This window comes from Trichoplusia ni, chromosome 10 (assembly GCF_003590095.1).
Source record: "Trichoplusia ni isolate ovarian cell line Hi5 chromosome 10, tn1, whole genome shotgun sequence".
Lineage (NCBI taxonomy): Eukaryota > Metazoa > Arthropoda > Insecta > Lepidoptera > Noctuidae > Trichoplusia > Trichoplusia ni.
The window spans coordinates 4,325,412-4,344,048 of record NC_039487.1 but is presented as its reverse complement, the minus strand read 5'-3'; the positions used below and the strand labels follow the sequence as shown (position 1 = coordinate 4,344,048).

General features: G+C 34.8%; 1 protein-coding gene across 1 annotated transcript; it reads right to left on the bottom strand.

The window, feature by feature from the left end:
- Positions 1 to 10,849: 10,849 nt before the first annotated feature.
- On the bottom strand, positions 10,850 to 15,672 carry LOC113498112 (toll-like receptor 6). Its single transcript, XM_026878049.1, has one exon. The coding sequence runs from the start codon at positions 15,463 to 15,465 to the stop codon at positions 11,434 to 11,436; it is 4,032 nt and encodes a 1,343-aa protein (XP_026733850.1). The 5' UTR covers positions 15,466 to 15,672; the 3' UTR covers positions 10,850 to 11,433.
- Positions 15,673 to 18,637: the final 2,965 nt, after the last annotated feature.

Sequence of the window (18,637 nt, the reverse complement as noted above, 5' to 3'; positions counted from 1 at the left end):
TTTCCTATACAACCTTTATCATCATTTGTACCAAAAAACATCCAACAAAAACTTAAGAACCGAACATCAAATCATACCATTTCAAATATAAACAGTATGGCTCTAAATTGCTGTGCATTTATTCGTAACGTTCATAGACATGATCAGCGATCAGATCTGCGCCGACCTCTATCCTCAGAGGTCACGCAAAGTCATGAAATAAGAATTAAGTGAATACTTTCCAAACAATACGTTTGCTTGAGAACTGTGTGATTAGCTTTATTTGTATGTTTTGTACGTCGTTTTGAGATTGCAATGGAATTGTAGAGTCATGTGTTTCATGGTGTATTCTGAAATGGATGTGATGATTCAACCTACTTATAAAACAGTTTTGCTCTCGACTCGTACTTTTTTCAGAATTGTGCAAACTACGTTGAAATTCACTATGGCTATATGTGTATCTGAAAAGGCAAAATTCATGTTCTTTCTTCACAATATGTATAATAATACCATCTCAGAAATATTCAGTTTACATCTATAAAATCGGTCACGGTACTGCAATTAAGTACCCATTTAATTACTGTCAACTTTGACAAAGTACCGTTCAGATGGGCTTTGATAACAAGATCAAACTTTTTATAAACATCAACTATGCTCAAAAGTGGCTCTAAACCTCACCCCAATATGGTCATCCTCATCTGTCATATTAAAATTATAAAAATAAAATAGGACGCATCTAAAACCAACATTGGAGGCATTGGAGCCAGCATTTGCGTTGCGGCCAACATTCGACACACTACGAAACAAGTTGGCCCCAAATATTGGACAGTCATAGAAAGAATTTAATAAAGAAAAAAGTATCGAGCACCCGCTAGGCAGATAGGCACATTATCCTTTTTCTGACACAAACTTTAGATCGGATCTCATCCACCAAAGGCAGACATTTTTTAAAATGAAATATGCCGTAAAAATTGTTAAAGCGAACACTTTTTGTGATAGTCGTTTAAATAGTAAAATATTTCTGTTATTAGGGACAATTTATCGTAGGGTGTCCATTAAAAGGATATTTTATTGTGTAGGTTTTAAACGATGCCGGTGATACGTAACGAGTGAGAGGGATGAATATGTTAATATAGAGCAGTGGGCGCTTTTCATAGAACTATTACTTTGAGGATATTACTATATTAAAAATATATTCATCACTGTCGCTTTCATTCTACCTAAAAAACTTTAGAATGATATTCTAACACATGTTACTAGCTATAAGTTTTTTTCACAAATGTTGATGCACAGTTTTCAAGTTTTATAATTATTATTTTTAAATAAAACTGGGGTTTATTTTATAAATTGACACAAATACATACATTAACTTTTTATTAATTTCTTGATAGTACACTGATTTTCTTGAAATAATAATGACTGAATTGTAGATATTTGGAAAGACCCTCAAAGCAACATTTCCATTGAAACTAACCACAACTTTGTAGACATTTAGTGCTTCATTACTTGACTTAAATGGTGTACAAATGGTGTCTGAGCTGCCTTAAAGGGTACGCTACTGACTCATACTTAGCATCTGTTAGTAGAGGTCATTTCAAATCTGTTACGGTGCTTTACTTAAAGCCGCCCGTTTAGACGTCGGCGTTTTTCTTTGGTATATTGTATACCATGAGAAATGTCACCATTTTAAAAGAATTTCTTCGAGTTTGTATGGGGTTTGTATTTAAAATGCATTTTAAAATAGTAATTAGCAACTATGTTTCATTCAGTATTGACAAAAAACCCTTATTATTTACTTCGGAACTTCGGAATGAGAGATCGTTATTTCGTCTATATTCACCTGTGTGCTAAAATCAATCGATAATACCTTTTTAATTATTCCATACCCGTTCACAACATAGTAACAGCCAGTACTAAAATCGACCCACCGACTGGAAATAATTTGCATAATTTTGTACGTGCATTATTTGTAAAACACTCGGCAACGGAATGCATTCACACTCGCTCTTAAAATCGGCGATGGCTATAAAATGGTTCAGTTTCTTTTAGCACCTCACATTACAGTTTATTATTGAAAGCTAACAATGAACGTAGAATACCTGACGTCATTAGCGCTGCCTTTTAACTCGCCGCCTTCGCCGCAGTAATTGTTTGAATTTGTTAGTACTGAAAAACTTGGAAAGTATTTCTTTTTGCTTTGAGTTTTATTGTGATTGCGAAAGGTGTATTGTGGCAGTGTTTTGTTCAAGTTTTTTCCTTGTAATATTTTTTATAAAAATACATTTTTAATTTGACTGACAAGTGAAAATTTCAAAAAGTTTACTCAAAATATTGTTTTCAAATTGAGACACATTATTTTGATGCAGCATAATAGACATAATCAAAGAACTTACAAAAAACTAACAGTAGATAGAGTAGTAATAAGATAATATACAACTATAGAAACATTCTCAAATAATAAATCCAAATATAATATCAATCCCAAATAATAATATCTTACGCAGACTTCACTTTGTAAAGTGTTCGTTTATTCCCAAGACCGGGAGGGCGCCCTATTCGTCCCTTCTTCCGTAAAAGTTCATGCAACTTCATTTAGATGGCGCTTTTCACAAACATTGAAAACATTTTTTTCGTCAAAGGAGAAATTTGTTTTTATTTGCGAATGGATATTATTTCCGGCCTGACAGAATTATTCGATTGACTTTGGAATATTAAGATTATGTAGGTACAAATAACTCAAGTCATCTGGTATTAGTACAAGGGGGTATAATTTCACCATTCAATTGTAGGAAGAAGACAATTTTGAATCCACCTTCCGACTCATTTAACTGTTATATAAAATTATTCACGATCCTATAATCGCTTTGAGTTGTATGCCACATGAAAAAGGACTGTATTTTCAGACGCGTAATGCTTAAAATTGAATAGCATGCTAACTTCAGGATCATAAAATTGCAGTCTCGTTGCCTTATAAAGAAAACCGGCAAAATGTCTGGACCGAATTTTCTAGAAGCATTCTAGATATAAAGTTACGTACGCTTCACCCGTTTGTTTAACGAGAAACTTTTTAATTTTTGAACGGGCACTTCAATTATCTTAGCCATTCATCTCAGTCAGTCTTCATAAGCTGAGCTTGAGGAAAACAGTTTTTGATACTTACAGGAAAATTATATTTTCATTTAGCCAGACCTTTGAACGGTAAACATATAAATCTTAATTTTATTATGATTAACTTTGACCTACATTCATCTATATAAAATATCAAATTCATTTAGAACGAAATTGTCAGAACTAAAAAATACCTAGCCAGGTTACTAAATATTGCTATTTAGACAATTTTACGTATGCGTGATGCGTAACTAACAATATTGCGGTAGTTAAGTGGTTGGATTTGACCTCACGACCTCAACCGTTGCAGACAGTAAGTACGCAATTACCCAGCGTCTTCATATTTGATTAGCCAAAAAGATATTAAAAAAAACACAATTGGTATGTTTCAAAACCATTTAGAAAAAAAAGTAGGACACAAAGAATATTGCACATAGAGATTCTCAAATTCCTACTGGCCAGTAGAGAGATTCCAAATTTAAACATTTGCATGATTTCTTCTAAAAAACGTTTAGTACCTATGCGAAGCTATAAGAACGTTGCAGTAAGTTCGAAAATTGAAATATAATTTTCAATGCTTCTTAAAGTCCATCAAAAAAAGATTCAATGTGATAGATGCTTGAACAAACAAAATATAAAAATCGAACCGTCATTGTATATGCAAGAAATGCCGAAGATAGAGTGCCGACCGACAGAACAATTCTGAGGGTAGATATGACTCAGCGAAATTTGCCTTTTTAAAGTACCATTGATTCAAAGGAACTGCTAATGGCACCTTGTTTCGGTAAATGATGACTAAGTATTAAGTAAGGAGGTTGCTATATCCCTAAAAAAGTGAAAATTGATTTTAAGGTACGATATCAATAAACATTTGTGGCTTTTATATAGGGAATTCAGTTTCTCAGATTATCATAGAACAATTATTGTGTTATATGACAGTAGTGTGTCAATGTCGCGAATGAATAAGTCGGTATTTAGGTCCGAGGTCAAAAGTTATAGAAAAGCTTGAATAGGAGCTATTAGAAGCACAATTCATGCCTAAGGACACCCTTGAATTATGTCGAGATAACGAATAATACAAACAATGAACAAACTTGGAAGTAAATAGTATAACTGCGTTTCAAATGCGTATCTGCGATTGAATTCAGTGTCAAGATAAAATAAATGTACATAATAAAATTATAATTTATGGTATTTATTTAATAAGTTGAAATGTAATAGCGTAATTTGTATTAAAAATATCATGTTAGTAATACATGCGAAAAGCTAGTGGATGCTAGTCGGAGGAAATCTGATAGGGTAGGTTAAAATAGTGCATAGTACGCCAACAAAAAAAAAATTGAAGGTATTTAAGATTAGGTAGAATCATAGAATATAGAATAGACGATAGACTCCGAAAAAATACATTTTTTGTACTTACTTTTTTTAATCTGAATATCATTTATAACGTTGAAAGAACAAACCTTATCTTAAAAATATAACGGAACTTCTTTGTTCCCCAAATTAGTGAGCTCGTTCTACGTTCTATTTATAAATAATCAATTTAAAATGCACGTTCTAATAAAAGTGAGTGTAAAGTCGTTTCGTCACTCGTCACACATTCAATAACCGATGAACTGTTACAGCACGTGTTCGGAGTGAAATGCCCGCTTACCATGATCTATTAACCCAGGCTATTGTCATTGTACAAGCGAGATGCGACTATACGTATAAGTGTATATCTCTGTCTCTCTTCCACGTTAGCGACAGTCATGCTTTTGAAGTTTGTTATAGAGGCAGTGAACTGGCGCTGATTCGTTCCTCTTAGACCTTGCAACATCTGTCCAGATAAGATTGTTATCTCACTAAGTGGGTTAAAGTGTGGTCATATTTACTTGACACGTTTTTTAGGTTGGCGATTATTAGTTCAATGTATTCGTATAACTTACATCGAAAGATATAACTTGCTTGTCTATTACAAAATCTAAATCTGTGTAAATATTTCGCACTGACTGATCGCCCACGCTCTTATTACACACATAAAATGTACCAGTATTTTTACTAAGTACCTAGTTAATGACCTGTTACTAAATCTAATTTCTTTCTTAATAATTTAGACAAGTCCAAAGTATTTTTATCAGTATGAGTTAATTTTTTCCTTAGGTAAGTGCAACTAAAATAAAAACCAAAAATAAGAAAATATAATTATTCATAACAGTCGCAAGTGGAACAAGCTATTACATACTTGCTATGAGTCGACATAATACGACCGATGTCAAACTTTGAACTCGTTAAAAATTTACGTTCATAGCTCTAGTTGGTTAGAACTCATCACTTTGCATGCCATTTGTACTGAATTTTATTGTGTATAATGTTAGTGCACTATTAAAATAAGTTTTTATACGCAAAGGGCTCATAATGTTATGTTACGACAGTTTGTTAAATTAATCTTCCTTTGTAGCATGCTTTCCTATATGACTCACCTGTAAGCCTTAATATATTTAATTACAAACAGTAATTATGTCGACAGTTTCAACTTCGCGAAATGTCCTTGAACTTCTAATTAAAAGTTTGTTGTTTAATTATTGTCAGTGTTGTCAAAGAAGGGTAGTTTAAGACGCGAGTAACGTCAGAATTCTTGGTGAAATAACTTGAATGTCTTGATCACATCAGTGTTATACGTATAGTTGTAATAAGCTATATATACTCCGTGATTTTTTAGTCGTCTTACAAAAGCAGCCCAGTTCATGTATCCAATGACTAGAACACGTTCATGATAAAATAAATAGGTATTTATGAGATTTGAATAAATTTAAAATGCAAGTTTTATTCAAAATTATGATGCAATTCGTAGTTTTTTAGAAACAGCTCTGTTGCGAGCGCGGTCCGAGCCTTGTAACAATGGTGAGCGGCGCGGGCGGCGGCGTTTTTATCATTTTTAAGAGTATATTTCAGATTTCTCTTGTTTAATTTTTCTTCGTACTTATTATTTTAGTTGATGATAAAGAAATAATAATCGCGCCTAGGGGTATTTTGCGTCGGATACATGAACTGGGCTACTTTTGTAAGACGACTAAAAAATCACCGTGTATATTATACATTTGTATTTTTTATACCTGAAAATGAATGTATTTGAACTTGAACATGAAATGTGAAAACCTGCTTTCTACTTTATCCAAAAACGCTGCTAAAAAAAAGAACTTTAAAAATATTGGTATTTGGTTTTAAAACACTAAACCATTTCAACGACTGCAGTAATACAGAAATTCAATCGGACAGTAATCCGTATGAAATAACTGTGATATATGATGCGCAGGGAGATCAGGCATCTGCCCTACTTTAACTAGGACACACGATGTAATGGCATTATCCCGAAGTTTAAGACTAATCTGAAATCGATTCCAAGTCTGAACTATGCAAACAAGCGTCTCTTAGATGTGAGCAATATAGTCGAGATTGGGTTAAATCTGAACTAATACCTGAAAGAAAGCGAAGTCAAAGGTAAAAGGTAAGTCAAATACTTGGATGATTTTATTACAGCAAAAGACGGCAATAAAAAATGCTGGTGCATCTATTGAGTGCTGATCTAACAGCGCTCATTCATGAATACCTCGACACTGATAAGAATAGATAAATAGAAAAAGAGAGATCATATTAAGATGCTTAAAAAAACGACGATCATCTTTCAGGGATTAACTCATTTATCCATCTAACACATTCTTCTCAAGAAATTGATTACCCGAATTACGTTTGATCGGAAAGAATTCGTTGAAAAACCGAAACGGAATACTTACCTTTAAGATTTGTAACTCTCATTCACGGACGAGTCAGTCATGCTCACTGTCCGGGACATTGGGATAATGAAATCGCTCCATAGTTTTCCGATGCCAACATTTTTTTACTCCAGTCGTGACAGTATTTTCGATGTGATTTATCCAAGCTCAGATTCCCATAACCCGATTTATTTTTCCTCTATTGACGCGTTTATTACCGTTTAGGATTTGGTCTAAAGTTATGACTTTCTGTTAGAAAGTTTTTGTGTTCGGTTTTTGTTTATATGATAGAGTTGATGTAATAGGAAAAAAAGTTTTTTATTCCACGTTTTAATATTTAAGTAATGCTTAAAATGACTTTGGCCAAATTAAAATTGTAAATTTTAATGAGCATGATGATGTAAAAATATGACGGAATATCATTAACGTAGACTTTATCGTTTTTGTAAGTAACAAGGCTTGTCTTCATAAGTTTTAGGCATAAAGCAACCACTGTCTGCTGATATACACACTACACAGCTATCGTTGTTAAATTATTACTCATAAAAGAGATTAAAAGAGAGTTATAAAACAATGAATCATATTCATCCACAATGTCAGTTTTTAGTTAGTTATAAAGTAGTTTATTGTAAAACTTATCTTGCGTCATTCGAAACAGTTTAATGATCTTAACTTCCTGACGTTAAGTATAATTCCTGGTATAAAATAGATAACATTTGATTCAAACTAAATTCCTTAGTACGGAGTACTGAAGGATATGCATAAACTTAGAATTATGTGACCTCCATAATTGGACGTTAAACCCTTTACTCAAGTTGTTAGTCGGGTTGAACGTCAATCATGTGACAAAATTTAATAGACAAACAAAGCTGCTTGACACAACCCTAATCATCGCTGTACAAACAGTCGCCATATTTGACTTACAATAATTTAGTTAGTACCAGGTCCGTCCGTGTTCCCATGCTCCCATTACCCATCCTAACAACAGACCGATGCATCGGAATTGGCCAGAAAATCACGATAAGTATCTCTCGGTTGTCACGATCCAATTCCGACCGAAACGCTCCCGGTCGAGATTTGAGTGAGAAGACGTGACCTTTGTACCGAGTCGAAGCGACTTCAAGTGTGAAACGTCATGTCTAACCAGCGGGTGGCGTGAGTTGACCAGCCGAATAACAAATTTCGTTAATGTAAAGTACAAAACAGAAAAATCTTTACAACCCCGCATTCGGGTATCAGACGTCGATCAATGTCACATTGAAAATACGAATCTATCTGATTTGATATGACCCTGAGAACTGGGATTAGTCATTGCTTTTATTGTGAACGAAGTGGTTGTAAAAAATATTGAATGTTATGATATTGAAGGGGCAGTGAAGTTATTTGATTGATCGACATAAGTCTAATTTGTTTGGAATTCATTAGTGACTCACTGATAAAATTAGTCAACAGTTCAACACCTATTTTAAAGCAACTCTATCTAAATTCAAATTTACAATTTATAACATAATCCGATTTAAATTATTCGATTAATATTTAATGTAATCGAAGTCTGGATTAATAACAATAATTCACAATTCAGATGGTTCATAATATTGGATTCGAGTTGATAAAATAATAAGCATTTAGGTAAGAAAGTCAATACGAAAAGGTCTTTGGTTTCATATCACCGTCCCTTATTAAAAGCTCGTAGTGCGCGACTGTTCCTGTCGTGGAAGCGGGATGATGCTTCGGGCGGTGTATCGTGCTATCTCGCTTCTTCAAAAACAAAAGTCGTATTTGAAGAGATCATAGTACAGGCACTGGTCAATTTCTTATCTAGTCTTGGGACGCATTGGGCATGATTGAGTCAATGGTGCGTTTAACCGTGAAATCCAGAGATAGGGCCGATATCCCCGGATATTGATAGCAGGTATCTTCGAACCAGAAATGGTTTTGGTAACGTATTGAGGACAATAATAGAATATGATTCTGCAACTGACATGTTCTATTTATTATATATAAAAGAGCAAACGACTGTGAGAATATTTACCGTTGGATTTGTGTGTAATTGATAAGGAAAGTCGGCGGTTTCTGAGATGGGAATAAGCTAGCGGCAAAATTGGTATTTTGTCGGTAGAGGCTAGATACTTTTGGTATTTTGCTGTAACATAATGGTCGATTTTGTTTCTTGAAATTAATTAGCCGTTTATCTTGCTTTGCAAATATTCAGAGCGTATGAAGAATAAGTATAAGGAAAAAATATCTAAACCGATAGATTCTACCAAGCAATGAAAAACGTTTTGAAGAAAAATATGTTCTACGCGTTATTATTTATTATACAAGTTTTCAATATTATAAGCAGCTATTTATCACCTTAAAACAAACAGATATTTGAATTCTAAAACATGGAAGTTACATGTCATTAATACGATAGTAATGAAACATAATACTTACTTATAAAGTCAATTACTACAAGTGCATACGTTCTCAGTATAAACTTTCACTCAATTTATCTCACAGCGTACTTCGAGATACGAAGATTATCATTAAGTGTAAACAACACCGATGTAATGATACTTTTTTTAATGATAATTTATTTCAGGAAATATGTAAATCTTGGGATTATTTTATTTGTCCTTGAGACTTGTCAAAAAGTAGTTCTGCTTTTATAAATACACTGCTAGCTGTTAGCAGCGTTTTCGCTCGCCTCACTTTTGAATAAAGCTGCAAAAGAATCTTCTTGAAGTCAGATAGAGTAAGTAACCTATGTGTTCAGACAAAATGTTAGCTACCTCCACATCAAATTGCATCTATATTGGCCCAGTCGTTTTAAAATGAAAAAGTGTAACAAGCCTGCATATAAACATACTACATAATTACACGTTTGTGGTAAAAAAATCTTCAAATTTATGGAATTGACATTTCTATTTGATATTTCATGTGACTTCAACTTTTGCTACTTTCATAATATAATTATATTGGCTTTCGATGATATGTATTATTTGGGACTACATTTAAAATTCGCTTGAAATAAGACGTTTTCAATATTAAATGTTTTATGAGTACACATTTTTGATACTCATTACTGTATAATGTTTTATGACAATATTTATCGCATGTATTCAAAATAATAAACAAAACGCAATTGTTTACTTGACACTAAAGAGCTATCACTGTGTGTTATATAAACAAAAGTTTTAAGTGTTTGTTTTGCATGTAATTAGCGTTGTTTTGTTTAACGTGTGATTTAATATATGTACCTATTGGCAATTTATATAAATATTTTGAATGTTTATCTTATTAAAAAAGTTTTTTTTTATCTCTAAGAAGTTTTTAATAACTTATCTTCTTAAACAAACATGGCCAGTTGTATGAATAGGGCAGCAAATGTTTCTCATTAAGAAAAAACTAAGCCAGGCGGGCAGCGGTCAAATAAAGTATGTCACACCATATGTTCGTATCGAAACTCACACTTAAAACTATTAGGAAAAAATAATCAATAAGTCCCTCGGACCGTGTCCAACAGAAGGTCGCATAACTAGCGACGTATACAGAACGTATTGTAAATCTCTTTTATAGCTACCAAGCTATCCATGACGGTTGAAATATGACTTGGGTGTGTTTTTCTACCTGAAAAGGGACCATCATTATGCCCCAAGATGATTGTCGGCAAGCCGAAATTATTTCTCATCTTTTTTTTCTTAATATTCCGATTTCGAAACAACGAAGTTAACAGTTATGCCGCCGACATTCGATTTTCAAAAGATTCTTAGTTTTTATTGCAAGACAAAAAATATACTTTGTTCTTTAAACAAACCACAGAGGTTTAATATATGAGTGACTTTGAAAATTAATGTTTTAATGACTTTAAATTATTATGTATCATTACTTGGGTAAACTTTGTAAATGTCAATATTACCTATTATTATAGTTTGGGTTGTAAACAAGAAAGAAACGACAATATAATTGATGATATTGTTTTATTTTTAATTTAATATTATGTAACAGTCGAGGATATTATAATACATACATAGAAATAATCAGTTACACACGTTTTGAAAAGAAATATACAGGTCAATGAATCGTATTAAATTTAACAACAATTGGATATTTAACGATGTCACTACGGATGTAACTGAGTATCCACAAAGTTCAACACTATTATAATTTTAACTAATGACTAGTAATACTATACAATAATTTTATACACTGATTAGTATTGTCTATCTACAAAATATTTGGTAACAATGAGATATACTATATCAAAATACTCATGCTAGTCTTCACTCCTGATATACTGGCATCATTTATACATCTGTATCAGTCTTAATGGACAACAATAATATAGCTTTATACAATGAAATACAATAAGGCTCCATACTACATAGATACGTTTACAATACATTAACAATACAGTCTTTAAAACATGACAATGTCCAAACTATTGAGGAACGAAGTCATTTTGGCCAAATGATCTACACCGACATTTTTAACTATCACGTTTTAATAAGGCATGGCCAACTTAAAAAGCAGTCTAGCCTACACATGCGCTTGGAATGTCAATTTCCATTACAAAGTACCTTTTACCGATAAGGGAAGTTTAACAATCTTATCATCTGTGCGCGACTGAATGAGTTTGCGGCAAGCAGTCGTGCACGGACGAGCGAGGTTGCAAGTACCCTTGCTCATCTAGCATGGACGGGGAGTGGTGTCCAGGATGTTTGCGTAACGTGTTAGGAGGCCTGGGCCGCCCGCCGTACGGCTGCTCGTAATTTTGAGTATCAATAGATATGTAGCTATGATGTAAATTCTCCCCATCTTGAATCTGACTTGTCAACGTTGTATTTGTCAACATCGACGTGTCGTCTTCAATGTTTATACCCACGTTAGCCGCAGTGGGCGTCTGTGGCGGTATCGCATCGTATTTATACCAATGTTCCGGCGCAGTAGGCGAGGCCGTATATCTAGAAGGATGCCGTCTACCATTTGGACACACGCCATGATTGTAATTCATTGTATCTTTGTTCCAATGCAAATTAGAAATGTCTGGCATTACAAACCTAATTTTTTCCCAAAATTTCTTTTCGCCCCACAATAAGACGTTACAAGTTTTTAAGTAGTTTTGGAAATCTAGGTCTAAGTTAAGGGCGCTTACATCGGTTGTTAAAATAAACACTACTCTGTGTCGCCTTATTGAGGGGTGAATAGAAGTAATTACATGTTTCATAGCTGCCTTAAAAGTAGCCTTAGACCATTCATTCTGAAGGAAGTTAAATGATACAAAAACTAAAATTCTCTTCGATGATTCCGCAGCATTTGTAATTTGCTCGGTTAAATAGTTTTCAGGAGCGTGTTGTAAATCCCGGTAATGAAAACACATTGTGTAACCGGAGTGTTCCATTTCCGGCGCTACAACTTTAGACACAAAATCGTCATCTAACAAACTATATACAGCATATCCGTCATACAATCTATCTCTATCGAGTTCACTCTCTTGAATTGAAGCACTTTTAAACAATCTTACACCATATTTAGAGTGCGCCCATAAGCGTACATTTTGCCTGAACGAGAACGCTAAGGCACCGAACAATAGAATAAGAATAACACTTATCAAAACTACAGCTAAAAGTGGCACAAAGTTCAGTTTGATAGGGCTCACTTCGTCGTATTGATACGGTTGATTTTCAGTTGGTATGGTATTGTCCGTTACACTAGAGTCACGACACTTATCAATTGCATCAAACACAGTTAAGTTCGACATGAGTCCATTTTCACTAGCACAAAACATTTCGATGGGGTCTTCATAATACTTTTTGAACCAGTTTTGGAGAGCCATGATGTTGTTGCATGTACATGTGAACAAGTTGCCTTGAACATTGACGTTTTCCAAATGTAAGACGTGCGCCAACTTTTTGTCAAGGTCGAGGATCTTGTTTCCTTGGAAATGCGCAACTCTTAAGGATGACAGGTTTTCAAAAGTCTTGTTCGAGACACTTGTCAAGAGGTTATCATTCAAGTATAACTCTCTCAAGTGTTTTGTTTGCGAGAACTCTCCACCTAACAGCTCGGTTATATGGTTGTTTTCAAGATGAAGGATGTTCAAAGAGTGCAGTCCGTTAAAAGTATCATTGTCAATATTTGCAATATTGCTGTTATTGAGGTACAGCTTGTGTAACTTCTTCTTTCCAATAAACAGATGACTGTTCAATGATTGGAAGTCGTTGCCGTCGAGATAAAGTTCTGTAGCGTCCATCGGTATCTTCTCGGGTACATCAGTATACCCTACATTGGAGCAATCGATCACATTGGAATTCCAATTACTGTCGTGGAAGCAAGAACATCCTTCTGGACACGTCATCTTGCAGTCGCATGCTTCAAAGTCACAGCAAAAGCAACTTGATGAGCAGTGAGTTTCATAAGAACAAAGGAACTGAGTTTCAGGAACATCCATCAAGTTGGCTTTCCCGCCGTACTTATTATTCACAACTTCGCATGTCACTGTGTCTAAATCCATAAATCTGGGGTACTGCCTCATATGGTTCCAAAGGTTGATTTTTTGTAACCAAATCATATGACAATTGCATACAAACGGATTATTACCAATAAAGAATTTTGGCAACATTTTGTGCTTCGGTATGTGGGGCAGAGTAAACGCTGATAGTTCGACGGTTCTCAATTTATTGTCCGTCACGACAACCTTTTCTAAGTTTCTTTTTTGTAAAAACGTACCTGGGTGAATCGTGTGAATTTTGTTGTTATTTAAGAAAAGGACTTCAATAGAATCAGGTATCGACCTTTCATCGACGTTTTCTAATGCATTGTAGCTTACGTCAAGCATTCGGATGTTTTGTTGCGCGTTCTGTTCGTTTTCTAGTTTCGTAATATTGTTGCTATGAATATCCAACCATTCAAGGCTCTCTGGCATATAACTATAGTCAAAGTAAATAAGCTTATTGTCGGATATGTTAAGCCAGCCGAGGGTATTTAGTTTGTTAAAGACGCCTCGGATGTCGGTCAGTTTGTTCCCGTCTAAGCGGATAGCTTTTAAAGTCGGATTAGATAAAAAGGCGTCTTGTTCGATGGTTTCTATTTTATTAGACGCCAAGTTTAGTACTTGCAAGGAAGGCAAAGTACTAAAAGTATCCTTGGGCACGCTTGTAATTTGGTTGTCAACAAGCCGGAGTCCGTAGAGTTCTTCTAAGCCTTCAAATGACGTATTAGCTACTTTAGATATGTTGTTCTTACCGATATCAAGTGATTTCAGAAATCTAAGTTTCTTAATACCATCTGGGATTATGTTTAAACTGTTTCCATTCAGTCCCAAATCTTGTAAGTATGTTATGTTTTCAAAACAACGTTCGTGTATTGTAGATATCAAGTTATTATCTAAGTACAGTTGACTGAGGACAAACAAATTCGAAAATATATGTTCGTTTAATACTTTTATCTTGTTGTCTGATATGGACAGCTGATGCAAGTTTTTGAGCTCAGCAAAAGCACCGTTACTGACAATTTCAATAGCGTTATTGTCCAGATTCAAAACTTGTAAGTTGTTTAAGTCATGGAAAGACTTCGGGTCCAAACGTGCGAGTGAGTTGTGGGACAAATTCAATATAACGAGGCGGATAAGTCCAGCAAAAGTATCTCTGTTAACCCAATCATTTGTAAGACGGTTTCTAGATAAATCCAATTTCTCAAGCTGATCAAGTCCTTCGAGTAATCCTGGAGCCAACACAGAAAGTGAATTATTCGCTAATGAGATTTCTTTGATAACTCGCGATGATTGAAATAGTTCAGGAGGGACAGCGACTAACTTATTTCCCGACAAGTTCAGAATTTTTAATGAATTCAATCCGACGAAGGCTCTGTCGCCTATTTCATTAATTAAGTTGTTCTGAATATTCAACACTTCTAAAGATCTGAGGCTAGAAAGACCGTTGTCGGGAAGTCGTAGAAGATTGTTATGAGATAAATCAAGCATCTTCAGTCCAGTGTTGCATGATTTGCCGGGAGCAATAGGTCCCTTGCCCCAGTCCGAGAAGCCAATTTCTGATATGTCTTGAATCTTATTATTGGTTAAGTTCAACGACTCCAAGCTAAAGAGTGGACAAAACACTTCGGAAGGTAACATGTAAATATTATTGTCACCTAAATCCAATGTGCGAAGTTCCATTAATCCACGGAAACTTTCAGCGTGAAACTCCATAGTCATTGCAGGCCAATCCGTATTATGAGAACGTAGAGTTAAACTTGTTAAATCACGTAGCGGAGACAGGACAGTTGCTGGCACGTAACGGATCTTGCAGTACTCAATGCGCAAGTCTTCGAGTTTTCGTAGTTGGCCTAAAAAACTGCCGGTGTTCATGTGTAACGAACTTTCGAAGAACAACAAATCCGTGCAAGTCAGTTTCAACTTGTTGATGTTGTACGCCTGCGCCGTGGTAATGTTTTTAAACAAGAAGTCCACTGAGCCGATAGTTTTAATGTTACACGTGAGAAAGTTTGATTCACTCAACTTTGTGTCCGAATAGTCCCAATGACAGCCGGTGGGGGCGGGCGGCGCGGAACGTGCGCGCGCACCAGCCACGACAACCAAACATATCCAAACTTTTAACGAAACCATTCCGTAAAAGTTTTCGGTCATTTTGCCACAGTAATAGAGTTCATTTGTCACTTATTTATCACTAAAGTACTTGTTAAAACTTTATATCACTAAACAGTCAATGTTTATAAAATCTGTGTTGTTGTGTACACTTCGTTTTATAGCGCATGTAAACAATGAGTGCGAGATCGCGGTATAACTTTTGACGCAGCCATGCTCCCCTGCGGTCGGGCGGTAACTGACCTACGAAGTTTGAACGAACGAAAGCCGCATGGGTATTGGGGGAAGGGGAAGGTGCGGGGGGCGTGGAGAGCCACAATGACGACGGGTGGGACCCGGCACTGCATCGGCTTACAACAGATGGCACGCGTGTTTTTTAAGTACTCGAAAATATTGGTTATGCAGCCGAAGACTTAGGCCTGCGTGATTCGTTGGTTGCATCTCCTCAAGTTTCATCTCAAAGGAGGTCGCACTGAAACAGTAGCAGGAATGTACTTATAAAAGTTTTTTGAACTTTTCAAGTTACTCATAACTTTACTAAATTAAAAGTTTCTATTAAATAGTCATAGATTCGGATGTATTTATGGGTAAAAACAATTTTTTTTTCACATATTTAGTCAAATTTCTACATTTTAAAATAAGAAAGACCTGATTTCTGTTCAAAAGACATGCATGCAGTTTTGATGAGATGGGCGGACATTTTTACGTAAATGCAGTATAAAATGATTGACAGTTTAAAATCGGAAGAGAATGCACACAAAAGGTTTGCGGTGTTTCAATTTCCTTTGGATTATTTAAGTGATTTAAGAACAGATGTATTAAGAACATTATTGTTGAATTTTGATACAATAGCACGATGACTCTTTAAATTGTCGTTTAACATTTTTTATTGTGCTGGTTGAATAACGGATAATATTATGTTGTGAATAGTTCCTCTTAATTTACTGATTGAGATAAAAGTATTATTTATGTTTTCTTTTAATTGTGTTCCAGGTAATTGAATTATCAGATTATAAAAGGTGGTGATTAATATGAGTATAAAATATTACAGTGAAAGTATAAGTATTTAAATTCATAGAACAATAAGTTTACTACTTAGTAGTTACTTAAAAAAATACACAAAATTAATAAAGCTTTTATTTTATTATGTCCGTAATATTTTACAGAAATTTTGTTCAATATCAAGACATTTTCACGAAGCAAAATGCAACAATTTTCAAAAAGAAAACGTAAAATCTTTGTGCCTTGTGCTAGTTAGGCACAAAAACACGTCCATTGAAGAGGGCATCGTGCGTCACCGCAACGTCTAATCGTGGGCCATCGGATGCCATAACACGTGCGTGTCGGATTGCGTCTACCGTGGGAGACGGTCTAAGATCTTTAATGCGACTAGTAATCACGTACCTGCTCATACTATAGAACAAGTAACCAAGCCTGTGCTTATTGGTTTATGAGTAATTTGTAGAGTTCTGTACACAGATATTTAGAACCCTGTTACTAAGGACACCACAGTTTATCTGTCACTAAGCTGTATTTTATGAAACACCTCACTCATACTTGACATTAGAGCCATAATAACAATTAAAAAAATAAATAAAAAGAACTCTTGCACTTTTGGATATTTTTTTGTGTTCTACATATTTGACCAACTTTGAGGATTTTGAGGAGAATTTGACTCAATTTTGTGAGTCCTACTGCAATTTGACAGGTTTTTATTTTATTACAAAGCAATTTTAACAGTGCAACTACGATTTAACAAGACTTTCGTAATAAAATTATTGGTTGTATTGAAGTCCCACAAATTGATATAATTCAAACCTATTTTAGGAATGTCTGTAAACAACAGAAAGTGTTAGGTTAAGTGAAATGTTCCAAGAAAGAGATCTCTAGGGCCAAGGTCGAATCAGGGCACGACTATTGATATTCTCAGTCAATATTGAGAGTAAATATCTCACGTGCCTATGTGATGGCCCAATATTTACAAGAGGACATCAAACACAATATTACCACTTATCTCGTAACAACTGGCTCCGAAAACATCTTATATAGCGATCTTCTTCAAGGAACGTTATATAACACAAAGAGTGTTGACATTGGCCCATATCGATAGGACTTCAACACGACTTTTATGTGAAAGAACGAATTCGATTATCTTCGAATATTTATGACGTCTTCAAACTGAAATATCCTACTAATAAAATAAACTTGAAAGTTTATATGTATGGATATTTGTTCCTCTTTCACGCAAAAAACAATGAACGGAGATTTAGACGAAATTTAGTACACAGATAGTTTTTAACTATGATTAACACATGAGATAGTTTCTATCCAGATTGTTCCCGTCGGATCATTTAATCAGGATCAAATCATTTTATTCAAGACTAACAGTTTAGTTAGTCTTGAATAAAATGAAGCTTAAAGAATAAACGTATGAGTTTAATTATAAACTATGACCATTACAATGAACTTCCTTATCGATTGATTAACTGCGGACAAAGGTAACAAAGTACAAAATGTAATTGTTCTATAAAAAGTCCGTGGGCATTATGCGACAAATCGATATCGCAGAGACAACGCCCTTTGCTAATGTCCTATTATAATTTATCAGTCTATTGACGATCGGACACTCGATTATACAACTAGACAAAAATAACATACACGATATAAAGGACAACGGAAATGAGTCAATTACGATTAGCCCTATTGATAATTTAAAATAAAACATTGCTACACAGAGCAAAATGTATTGAATTTACAATTTGAATGAACTCCGAAGATAATACAAAGTTGGCCTAACGGAAGCCTGTATACTGTAGAGTAATTAAACGAGCCCAGATAACAATGACGATTCGGCAGCAAGTGTTGAGGCCAAAATTACTTCTGAGCCAAATTGGGAACAATTATGTTAGCCGTGACCAGAACATTTTACATTCTATTCAATTCGTCCTTACGAAGACTCAAAAGTGACTGGTAAAAAACAAAGGAGCTGCGAAGAGAGAAATTAACAATATGGCGAGTTCCACGGATCCAAAGCAAAAAAGCTTTTCAAAGTTATGACCGGCAATAAAAGTAGTGCCAGGGCCCGTCCCGCTTAGACAAAAGGATTCTACCGCAATTATGTTATTGCCTCTATAAATTCGTTGAGACAATAGTTTTTAACGTTAAGCGATGCTGGTTACTTTATGGTTGTCAACGCCACAAATAGAACGTCTTG